The 12820-nt window shown below is 48.9% G+C and overlaps 1 protein-coding gene across 1 annotated transcript in view; it reads right to left on the bottom strand.

Moving 5' to 3' along the window:
* Positions 1–1065: 1065 nt before the first annotated feature.
* The window catches only part of TPO (thyroid peroxidase), a 961894-nt gene continuing 950139 nt past the window's right edge, over positions 1066–12820 (bottom strand). Inside the window, exon 17 of the mRNA XM_085609184.1 lies at positions 1066–1267. Coding sequence (XP_085465310.1) covers positions 1229–1267 — 39 coding nt within the window. The 3' untranslated portion in view covers positions 1066–1228. The remainder of the gene's footprint in view (positions 1268–12820) is intronic.

Below are 12820 nucleotides of genomic sequence, written 5' to 3' on the forward strand. Positions count from 1 at the left end.
GACGGCAAAACAGGGGAAAATCATACCAAGAATGTCAGGTCCAATACTCCTCTAGTTCTCCTATAGTAACTCTATTAGAACTTCACTATATGGTTTTTCAAACTCCATATAGCATGTATATAATGTGTCTTTCCTAACACTGCAGCATTTATTTACCGAGACCCGTCCATTCATATTATATCCAACTTGAAAGCCAAAGTGGGAAAATTATCCCATTAAAAAGCTAAATCAATGACCTGGACAAGAAAGCTCTGTAAATAATGATGTTGCTAAAACAGCTGACTCTATGACCTGGCTAAGACATCTCTTAGAAATACTTTACTTCTGTTGCTTTGTAAGGGTGTTGAATAATATAGGATGTCTTTATCCCTATTACCATTTATATACAGCAACACAGCTCCCATGATAAATTCATCAATTACTGCCTGTTGTTATTCAACCATTCCACAGTATGTTTCACATCAACTCCTGACATGCTTTCATATTTTAATCCTTACAGTATGAATTTAATGTACTGTTTCACAACTGACATCCTATATGAATAATCCAAATAATCGTTCCACAAACAAGCCACAGAGGTTTAGCAATTCCTCTTGCTGAATTCAAAGCACATTATACTTAGAATCACCTTGCTGGAAACTATTTAGCATGTTGTCTCACTTACAATATTCTTTCATATCCAGTGTAACATTTTATACAACATTCTCAGGGTTACTCTCTCTCCCTGTTAATCAATTATTATCATTTTTTTTTAAATATCTCATTCCCCCTCTACATCTCTTTTTAATGGTCACTTACGTTCAGTTAGGAATCTAATGGTATTGAGATTGCAAACTTTTATTTTGGGGGGGAATCTGACCCTCATTGAATGGTTCCTGCCACCCAACTGGATGAGAGATACTTGGTCAATATTTTTGTTGAAAGTTGTTGTGGATAGTTCAGCACTACATTTCACTGATGATTCACAGAGCACTACTTACCACTATCTTTGATTCTATTTACCACTTTCAGTTTTAAAAGCGACACAACTTTAAGAATAACATCTGTTTATTCGATTGAGGTCTTTGTCAATAACACAAATGTGGGCACGTTAAAGAAAAAAGACAAAAACAAGACAACAAAAGTAAATATCTCTTTGGGGAGATATTCTAAAGATGCCTGGTTGAAGAACATCTTGGCATGAAGCAGTGACCCAATTGATTTGTGAAGAAGTTTCCAGTTCTGTAAATTACATGCGAAGTACAAATTGAGGGCCTCCAGAATAATCCTAAAGAAAACAAAAAAGCAAACTGAGGTTTTAATTTTCCATTGCAGTAATGACTATCAATAATACAATCTGCAATAAATAGATAATATGTGCCACAGTGTCATAGACTTATATGTTTAGTTTGCCATACATTTTGTATAAACATCTCTATTGCCATGTTCATCAGAGACAAGTCAGAGTTACCACATATCAAATACGATCAAACACAACAAGAAGTCACAACATGGAAAGGACACCTATAAACAATGTGGTTAACATATGACGCTACTTATTATATGGATAAGTCGTGGAAATCAGAATACTAATAGATATGAAAATATATTGCATTTTGTTTCACCCCTTATCTTACCTTATTCTGGGTGTAATGAAACATGCCACACATATTTTTAGATACCTTTGTGAGCAACCATCATCGATTACCTAACCCTGCCATGCAGCCTCTTGCCCATGTATGTTGCTTCTGTCTCTCTCTAGCATCGTACAAACTCCTATCTTGCCACTACAAGATGAAAGATCAACTTTCATTCCTTGCCTTTAACCAAATCTTAGTCTTCTACTAGGCCCAGATGGAATACTGTAGCACATTTACCTTTTCTGAATGGTCATGGCAGATTTTTCCCATTTATCTTTTTGCTGGTATTAGGACACTGTGCTTGTTGACACTACTTTCCATTGCTACAATGTATGTACCCTTGCCCCAATCTGTCTACTGAAAATTCCTGTCCATACTAGACGGCAGAGAAAATGCTTCACCAGCACGTGAGTTTAATGTCTTACATGGGCTGCATTGTGTAGTTACACCACACACAAATATGACAAAATATGTACCTACCGGGAGGAGCACTGTGCGCTGGGTGGACTGCTGCTTAAAAGTACTGCAGTAGCACGTCAAAGTACTTTTGCCATGTGGGAAAACCAGTTGTTATATAGTAATAACTCACCTCTAAAGTTTGCCATGAAAGCCGACACGTTAGGGTGGCTAATAAAACGGTGTCACACTATGGGGCCGATTCCGATCCTGGAAAAAGGTTGTACGAATCGTTGTATGGAGCGTTTTCTCTGTACGACTCGTTCCCGGTAAACTTTCCGTACAACCTAGGATGTACGATTTGTACAGAAAGCCTATTTCCGTACGTTTAGTACAAAAGCCTATACGGGTCAAAAAAACCTACGATTCTGATCCGGAACAGCTTGTACGCGACGTCTGGACGTATTCAGGCAGCGGTTTCCGGCCCAGCAAGTACGATTCGCCCCTACGTCACTTCGTATGGCCCTTTTTTTACGGGAGCCAAACACAGCCGGAAAAGCAGCGCTTTTCCGGCTACGCAACGGAGCCCCGGTACGCGACATACAAGCCATGAACCCCATCGTACGTGTCATCCCGGTCCTCCTAGCCTACCACCTGGTGCACCGGACCCGACGCACATGCCGCAGAAGGTGAGAACAACACCCAGGGGCCAGGGTGGGGGTGAGGGGCAGGCAACATACCACATACCCAAAGCCAAACCTATAATATGGAGCCCATACATTACCACCAGGGTCTGGTCACTTGGGGGGGCGTGGCCAGCAACCCCTGCGTACCGCAACAACGGAAGTGGACGTGTACGGTGCATTGCACACGTACCCCTACGGCACCACTACAATAGTGATATGGACCGTACACATGCAATGAATGTGTGGGTACGGTGCGTTTCACACGTACCCCTACGGCACCACTACAATAGTGATACGGACCATACACACGCAATGAATGCGTGGGTACGGTGCGTTTCACACGTACCCCTACGGCACCACTACAATAGTGATACGGACCGTACACACGCAATGAATGCGAGGGTACGGTGCGTTTCAATCGTACCCATACGGTACCAGTACAATAGTGAAACAATGCGTACACACGCAATGAATGCGGGGGTACGGTGCGTTTCACCTGTACCTCTATGGCACCAGTACATTTGGGATACGAGGCGCACACACGCCACGAATATGGGGATACGGTCTGGCCCTGCATGTTACCTTCATATTGGTGTGTGTATAGGTCCAGGCCAGCAGTGTACTGCTCCAAGGGGGTGGGTGGGTGGGTGCAAAGGATTCCCAGCAGTGGCCAGCCATATGGGGGGGGGCTGCAGATCAATACCAGCAGTGTCCAGACCTGTAGGGGTAGCTATAGAGGACTCCCAGCAGAGGTCAGCCATATAGGGGTGGCCGCAGATGAATACCTGCAGTGTCCAGCCATATGGGGGTGGGTGCATATGACTACCAGCAGTGGACAGAGACATGGGGGTGGGTGCATATGACTACCAGCAGTGGACAGAGACATGGGGGTGGGTGCATATGACTCCCAGCAGTAGACAGAGACATGGGGGTGGGTGCATATGACTACCAGCAGTGGCATGCAATATGAGGGGTGGGTGCAGAGGACTCCCAGCAGTGGACAGAGACATGGGGGTGGGTGCAGAGGACTCCCAGCAGTGGACAGAGACATGGGGGTGGGTGCATATGACTCCCAGCAGTCGACAGAGACATGGGGGTGGGTGCAGAGGACTACCAGCAGTGGACAGAGACATGGGGGTGGGTGCATATGACTCCCAGCAGTGGACAGAGACATGGGGGTGGGTGCAGAGGACTACCAGCCGGGGACAGAGACATGGGGGTGGGTGCATATGACTCCCAGCAGTGGACAGAGACATGGGGGTGGGTGCATATGACTCCCAGCAGTGGCATTCAATATGAGGGGTGGGTGCAGAGGACTCCCAACAGTGGACAGAGACATGGGGGTGGGTGCAGAGGACTACCAGCAGTGGACAGAGACATGGGGGTGGGTGCATATGACTCCCAGCAGTGGACAGAGACATGTGGGTGGGTGCAGAGGACTACCAGCAGTGGACAGAGACATGGGGGTGGGTGCAGAGGACTACCAGCAGTGGACAGAGACATGGGGGTGGGTGCATATGACTCCCAGCAGTGGACAGAGACATGGGGTGGGTGCATATGACTACCAGCAGTGGCAGGCAATATGAGGGGTGGGTGCAGAGGACTCCCAGCAGTGGACAGAGATATGGGGGTGGGTGCAGAGGACTCCCAGCAGTGGCATGCAATATGAGGGGTGGGTGCAGAGGACTCCCAGCAGTGGACAGAGATATGGGGGTGGGTGCATATGACTCCCAGCAGTGGCATGCAATATGAGGGGTGGGTGCAGGGGACTCCCAGCAGTGGACAGAGACATGTGGGTGGGTGAAGAGGACTCCCAGCAGTGGACAGTGATTTGGGGGTGGGTGCAGAGGACTCCCAGCAGTGGACAGCGACATGGGGGTGGGTGCATATGACTCCCAGCAGTGGACAGAAACATGGGGGTGGGTGCAGAGGACTACCAGCAGTGGACAGAGACATGGGGGTGGGTGCATATGACTCCCAGCAGTGGACAGAGCCATGGGGGTGGGTGCAGAGGACTCCCAGCAGTGGACAGAGACATGGGGGTGGGTGCATATGACTCCCAGCAGTGGACAGAGACATGGGGGTGGGTGCATATGACTACCAGCAGTGGCATGCAATATGAGGGGTGGGTGCAGAGGACTCACAGCAGTGGACAGAGATATGGGGGTGGGTGCATATGACTCCCAGCAGTGGACAGAGACATGGGGGGTGGGTGCAGAGGACTCCCAGCAGTGGACATAGATATGGTGGGGTGTACATCATTATCAGATGACCACACCTACATGGTGGTATGTACGCATCCCTAACTTTGTACTATGATGACAGTGCCATAACAACACATCACTGACAGCAGTGTCCCACTCCCAGGTGGATGGATGTCTTTCACCCACTGCATGACACACCACATGTGGGTGTGAGGACAAGTAACACATGCATACCCACCCATGGCGGATGCAGCACAATACACACCCTGATATCATGCCACAAGACTGTATAGTCATGTAACTGCCTACAAAACGAAGATAGCCAAAGGGAACACAGACTGTCACGAACATCCCAGGACTGATAGGAATGTCCAGGTGCTGGTCCAGTCACAAAGATGTTGTCTCTCATGGAAGGAATAGGGTGGAAGTCCCCTAGATACAATGCCCACAATTGTGAGTCACGTGCCCAAATACCCTGCATAACAAGTACCATTTGTTTGGTAGGCTGAAGGGTGAAATTGTCCCTGAAGGCATTTCGACATACTCAAAACACAAGTACTGTGACTAGCAAGGATGGCACAGACGATTCAGCAGGAGACATCGGTGAGCAGGGATGGCCATTGTTGAAGGGATGCGTCACCAACAAAGGAAATGTTGACACAGGTCAACAATAGTACAACTGTTTGCAGGGAAGATGTCAGGTGCCACAGAGGAAGGAACACTCCTTGGGACAATGTCTAAAAAAAAAATGAACATACACTACCAATGATTCTTTGCAGAGACAATGTGATGGCACACAGATACCATGGTTTACCTCATGACCATCATACAAAAACATTTATCACAACCCTAACACATTACCAGAACACCAACTCCAGGAGCCTCAGCACCAACATAAAGTACCTGAAATGCAATAGTGTTGAAAGTAAAAATAAAGGCTTTATTCAGCACAATTTTTTTTTTTTACCAAAAATAGACTATTTACAGAGGCCAATGGCCAGTCCATATGGAAAGTCCAAGGGGGAACGTAGGGGACTGCGTCTACCCCTAGCTTGCCTGCACAAATGAACCTCAAGGTTTGTCGGCCGGGGGAGGGCATCATCTGTGGAAGGACCAGGCACCGCAGGGACAGGAGGGGGAAGGGTAGGTGGGGTGGGTGCAGGGGTGGATGTCTCGACCACAGTGGGTGGGGCAGCGCCGAAGGTGGAGGTGAGCTCGGTGCTGCACACCGCTGCCAGTACCTCCATCCGAACCCCTGCACCTGAGGATTCCCCTAGGTCAAGGGAGGGTGTGGTGGACGAGGGATGGGGTGCAGTGCTCCTGGGGGAGGGGGTTGATGTGGTGGGGGGACACAACTCCCGTGCCCGGGGACTTCCTCACCCACCTGTGGGGTGGTGGCTCAACGGGGGCGAGGTCCAGCACACCCAGAAAGTGCTCCTTGGGTGACCGTTTCTCAGGGGAGCCAAGGGGAGTGGTTTTGGAAGGACAGGGCTGTGAGGACTGCGGTCTGCGACTGTGGCTGTGTGTATGTCATCTGTCCCCAGACCCTGTGGGTATGCCTACATCCCCCTGAGTGTGCGTGCCAGGAGGTGTGCGCTTTGCCTTACTTGGGGGTGTGCTGCCTGTGTCTGGTGGGGTGCGTGATCGTGAATGTCTGGGTGTGCGTTGGACAGGTATGGGAGAGGGAAGTGTGGATGGGTCTGGGGTAGGGGGGACAGAGTGCTGCAGGAGAGTAACTGCTGTTGTCAGGGAAGAGTCCATGGACCGCAGAATCCTGCGTTGGTCAGACATTGTTGCTGACATGCCCTCCATGAACGACACCATCTGTGTAAGCAGTTTAGTGTGGCCATGGAGGACATTCAGCACCGATGCCTGCCCAACCTGCAACTGCCGCAGTATGTCCACAGACTCTTCACTGAGGGCAGCAGGGGTGACAGGGGCAGGGGGTGCGGTGCCTGGGCCGAAGGAGACATGGTGGGCCTCTGCACGGACAGAAGGGACGGGAGCAACTGGGAGGGCGGAGATGGTAACGGAGGAGGCGGGGACAGATGTGGGGATGCTGCCAGGTGGTGTTGCAGTCTCCGCCTCCTCGAGGAGGTCAGCGTTGGACCCGTCGGCGTCGTAGCTGGTATCGCCTCCAGACTGGTCCTCGGACTGACTCCCCTCACCCTCTGTGCCACTGCCTCCTTCTGACTCTACAGCACTGGTGGCACTGTCGCTGGGTCCCTCCTCCAGGTCCGTGCAGTTGTCTCGTCCGGTTTCCGATGATGATGCTGTGGGCAAGGAGAAGAAACAGAAATGCATCAGTCACCTGTATACATCTGACACATGAGCACAAAAACAATAGGTCACAGTGCATATCAGGCAATGCATCATGAGTAACAGCTAGATTACTCCGCACATATGTAAACCCTGTAATGTCCAGTTGGTAGACCCACTATGCCACTTGGACACAAGGAAAAAAAGAACACACCAGGCCACAACTTGAATGAGAAATACACTGAGAAGCTAGTGTCTGTGAACAGGTGAGCACAGCAATACAATGAAGTCATGCCACCTCTTGTTTACCCTGAAAGAAACAGTAGTGGTGCACCCAACGTAAACTAACACACCTCACTACTCAAGGTGTCACCTCACTCAGAGACCTGTAAGTACTTTGGAACACAAAACGGAAAAATGTTGTTACCTTGGGACTCTCAATACTTTACACAATCGACATGTATTGAATGTGGCAATTCGCCATTTTGTGAAAAGAACACTCATGTGCCTGCATGAAAGATGTCTCCCAAGGAAGTGCACACAAACTACATTTACACTGTCATTGAAGAAGCTGGCACCTTTTTCAAAGAAGCCATTGTTAGAAATAAATGGTGTTGCAGAAAGTACATGTACATGGGCCCATGAAGGTCTTGATCTCTTGACACACGTTAGTTTGTATCACCAACAACAAAGGAGTTTCACAAAATTAAGACCACTGTGGGAACATGTATACAGAGAATCTGCAACACCATTTAATTCTAACACTGGCTTCTTTGAAAAGGTGCCAGCGTGTTCCATGAAAGTGGAAATGTCGTTTGGTGAGCACTTCCTTGGGAGACATCTTTTATGCAGGCACATTAGTGTTCTTAACACACATCATCAAATTACCACATTTAAAACATGAAGAACTGTCGACAAGTGCTGTGAGTGCCAAGGTTTTTGACTAACAACTTGAATTATGTCAGTTGTCACATGGCCATCCATTACCTGATGACACAGTCGGCTACACATATGACCCACTGCCTGTCATGTAGAGTGGCACACATGTCCAAACCCAGGACAATGCATAAGCTAATGGGCCTGCAATTGGGTTGTAAAAAAACATAGCTGTACTGTGGAGACACCCTCATGGAAAGCCAGAATGTCCACACAGATGTCAGCACACAAAGACCAAACTGCGTTGCATCTGAACCACACACATTTGCCAATAATTTATGAGCAGTATTCATGTTGTTAAAAAAATTACACAGGCTGCAAAGCACGAACATTAAGCACTGGCCACCATCACAGGGGCACTGCACGGTGATTCTTTGTACAGCAAATTCTCACACACAGGTCAGACCTGGCAAGGAGAAATCTGGGGTGCCCATGTAGGCCTCTTCCGCACAACCCCCCCATACCTGAGTCAATGTGATTGATACAGATCAAGAAGTGACACCTCTTAATCAGGGTTCCAAAAACTGTGCAGCAACAATTGCTAAATTGACACAACATCACCTCGTGGGGCTGCCAACATATATTTGTGACAAACAACAGATTGTTGTGAATAGCCACACAGGTACCTACCCCTTCGTTGCTGCAGTCTCTCCTGTAACTGCCTATCGAGGTCAGGGAAGACCACCGCCAGGACACGGGTCATGTGGGAGGTCAGGCGTCGGCTCCCGCCGTCGGGGCGAGGAGGGTCCAGCCCCAGCTGGACCCGGGCGATCCGCCGTGTCCAGCATCGGATGTCCTGCCACCGTTTTCGGACCTGTGGTAGGCGCCAACTGCGATCCCCCGCCGATCTCACGGCCCTGACGATGGCCTGCCAGATCCCTATCTTCTCGTAGGCAGTTACCTGTCAGGATGACAAAGTGAGACAACATCACTACACCTGCTCCATGTCCCAGAGACACACATTTGAACATCTTTGATATGTTGAACAGGGCATAGGATGCTGACAGGAATGGCATCATTCTCAATGAGAAATTGGCCTGTGTGCAAGCCCCAATGCACTACATGGCATTGAAAGTCAACAGGTGGCATAAGGGGTGTGACACACTCACTAATCATGGCACACACTGTGCAGCACATGCAACAGCAGGCAGATGGACAGCACGTGCCAAGCAGTCACATGTCCCACTCCACTGATGCACCCTCAGCAGACTAGACAGACACACCCAGGCACAGATCACTCGCCTGTCAGTGACAACAGTGGATACAACCCTCACTCTGCACATGTGCCACTTGCCTGTGGGGTGTCACAGGTGTCGTGCTAGCTCTGCAAGTCAGACACACAGCACGGCTTACTTGTCACATCAGATGGGTAGAGCTGTTTCCTCCTCCATGCAGCTGTGGTGCAACACTTCACATAGACACTCACCCACATGACAAGGAACATTCACACACATCAATGTCCATGAGGTCGAACACATCATTTAGACACTCTCACCACAGGTCCACTCAACTCATACACATCTGTGGGTACAGTCACCTGTCAGACCGGGGGGACCACTGAATCACCTCAGGACAATAGGAAAAAAAGCCACAAAGGATTTGCCAGGCTGAATGTGTCATGCACTATGCAGTGAATGTCACAGTAAGCACAATGCCAGTGAGGAGTGCACACAGGAACTAACTCATGCTCTGCATGAGAGACATAAGCATGTCCCCCCCTGGGACCCACTCTAAACAACATTGCATGTCTGACACACCTGGACACAATGCCAGAAATGACAGTCACACAACAGGTGCATAGGGAAAGGTAGTGGAGTCAGCACTCACCTGCTCCCCTGGTCTCCCATACAGCTTGGGGTACTGTGGGAGGAGGGTGTCCAGTAACGCCTCATTCTCCTCTAGGGTGAATGGCTGGGCCCTCTCCACAGTACGCGATATGGTCCAGAGGAAGCAGCGACAGCAGCAGTGTGGTCGACTGGAAAGTTGTGCAGGCAAGTGCCCTCTCATGGGTTCTGGCTGCCTTATATCTTTCTTGCTGAGGGGCATTCATTTAGAGGAGTACATAGTGATTGGTCAGACTCATTCGCATCATACGTTTACTCCAATCCCTTTAAACATGCAACAATGACTTTAAACATACACCAATGAAACACATTTGTTCAAATTTTGGGCATCATGTCAAGTCAACAACCACTTTGCAACATTGTATTATTTGGCCAACTGACTGTTCCAGGACACCTGATGGACACATTGCAAATGAAAAATCTGTATCCATGACAACCAGCATGCATTTTGGGCCTAATACTTGTCCCCTATGTAATTTTGAAATCCACACACATGCACGGTGCGTTTCACATGTCCCCGTACAGCACCAGTAGAACAGTGATCCGGACCGTACACACGCAATGAATGCGGGTGTATGGTGCGTTTCACACGTACCCGTACGGCACCAATACAATAGTGATACGGACCGTACACACACAATGAATGCAGGTGTATGATGCATTTCACACGTACCCGCATGGCACCAGTAGAACAGTGATATGGACCGCACACACCAAATGAATGCGGGTGTACAGTGCGTTTCACACGTACCCGTACGGCACCACTACAATAGTGATACGGACCGTACACACGCAATGAATGCGGGTGTACAGTGCGTTTCACACGTACCCGTACGGCACCAGTAGAACAGTGATACGGACCGTACACACGCAATGAATGCAGGTGTATGGTGCATTTCACACGTACCCGTATGGCACCAGTAGAACAGTGATACGGACCGCACACACCAAATGAATGCGGGTGTACAGTGCGTTTCACACGTACCCGTACGGCACCACTACAATAGTTATACGGACCGTACACACGCAATGAATGCGGGTGTACGGTGCGTTTCACACGTACCCGTACGGCACCACTACAATAGTGATACGGACCGTACACACGCAATGAATGCAGGTGTATGGTGCGTTTCACATGTACCTGTACGGCACCACTACAATAGTGATACGGACCGTACACACGCAATGAATGCGGGTGTACGGTGCGTTTCACACGTACCCGTACGGCACCAGTAGAACAGTGATACGGACCGTACACACGCAATGAATGCGGGTGTACGGTGCGTTTCACACGTACCCGTACGGCACCACTACAATAGTGATACGGACCGTACACACGCAATGAATGCGGGTGTCCGGTGCATTTCACACTTACCCATACGGCACCAGTAGAACAGTGATACGGACTGTACACACACAATGAATGCGGGTGTACGGTGCGTTTCACACGTACCCGTACGGCACCACTACAATAGTGATACGGACCGTACACACTCAATGAATGCGGGTGTACGGTGCGTTTCACACGTACCCGTACGGCACCAGTAAAACAGTGATACGAGGCATACACACGGCAGGAATGGAGGGCTACGAGTCGCACAAGGATGTCCATCAAGTACTTGTCATTGCATACTTTCATGTGCAGGCCCTAGGTGTGTCAGCCAGTGATATTGCACAGGTCCACTCATCTAGTTGCACAATTGATGTGTGATGACTTGTGGACACATGTCATATGTGATGGGGCACTATGTGGCACACATCACCTTGCCACTTGCCACATGTGTGTCTGTAGTCCAACTGTGTCATGCACAGCAGCAGTGGGATGGCATAGTCATCACCACCCGCACCTGTCTCCTGATGCCAGGGACAGGGACACTCTATCAACTGACATGTCACGATCAGCGTGCCCCTATGTGACTATGTCAGGTGTGTGTCATGTGTTCCCATGAGCTTGCTGTTAGTGTTCCATCAACTGCATCTGCTGTTGGTGCATCCAACATGGGTCTGTGTGGATATGGGCATGGCACAATGCCATCATGCATCAACTATGTCTCTCTTGTTTTCTTTGTTTTTGTCTTTTATTTTACATTAGGACACTACACCTTAGTGTCTCCACTAGCCGGATCTGATACCACACATCCATGACCCTAATGGGGTGAGTTACTTTTTGTTGTGTGCTCCTCCTGCTGCCTTCATTCCTGTTTTATTGTCTCATTTCACTGTTTCAAATTTGTACGACAGACACGTCATAACGCATGCCACTAACAACCTTGTTCAGCATGCGGTTTGCATCATCATGCTGCATGTATTGTCATTACAAATCCTTTATACTGTGACTTGAATTTCTGATATTGTAATCTTGTCTTTTACCTTGCAGGCTGTGTTTTTAGAATTACAGGTACCACACTTTCTTTGGGTGATGTAAGGGTGGTCACCTGTATACTGTACTATAGACCACCACCATTTAAGTGTAGGTAGATCCTTTGGTCCTGACAAATTGCCATCAAATAGACTTAAGGGCAAGAAACATGTTGACCGCTTGACAGACGCATAAACCCCACATCCTTAGAGTTGGGATTAGTGTTTTGTGTCTCATTTTTAATTTGGGTAGGGGCCACGTTCATTAAAATTTTCTGGGTGGACCTTCTCCCCTATTTTACTTTTTCCTACACATCATTATCACCTACACAATTTAGGGCCCTCACACACACTTCACCCACCGGCTTTTGGAAAAAAGATCTCTGCCAGGAAGGCCCCATCTTGGGTGCCGATCGGGGATTGCAGCGCCGCCCCGATAAGGAGCAGACCCGATGATGAAGCAAGACATCTAGCTGGCTGGGTGTGTGAGGGTCTTTTTCCAACAAGGAGAAGTTTCT

This window comes from Triturus cristatus, chromosome 6, assembly GCF_964204655.1.
Source record: "Triturus cristatus chromosome 6, aTriCri1.1, whole genome shotgun sequence".
NCBI classification, from domain to species: domain Eukaryota; kingdom Metazoa; phylum Chordata; class Amphibia; order Caudata; family Salamandridae; genus Triturus; species Triturus cristatus.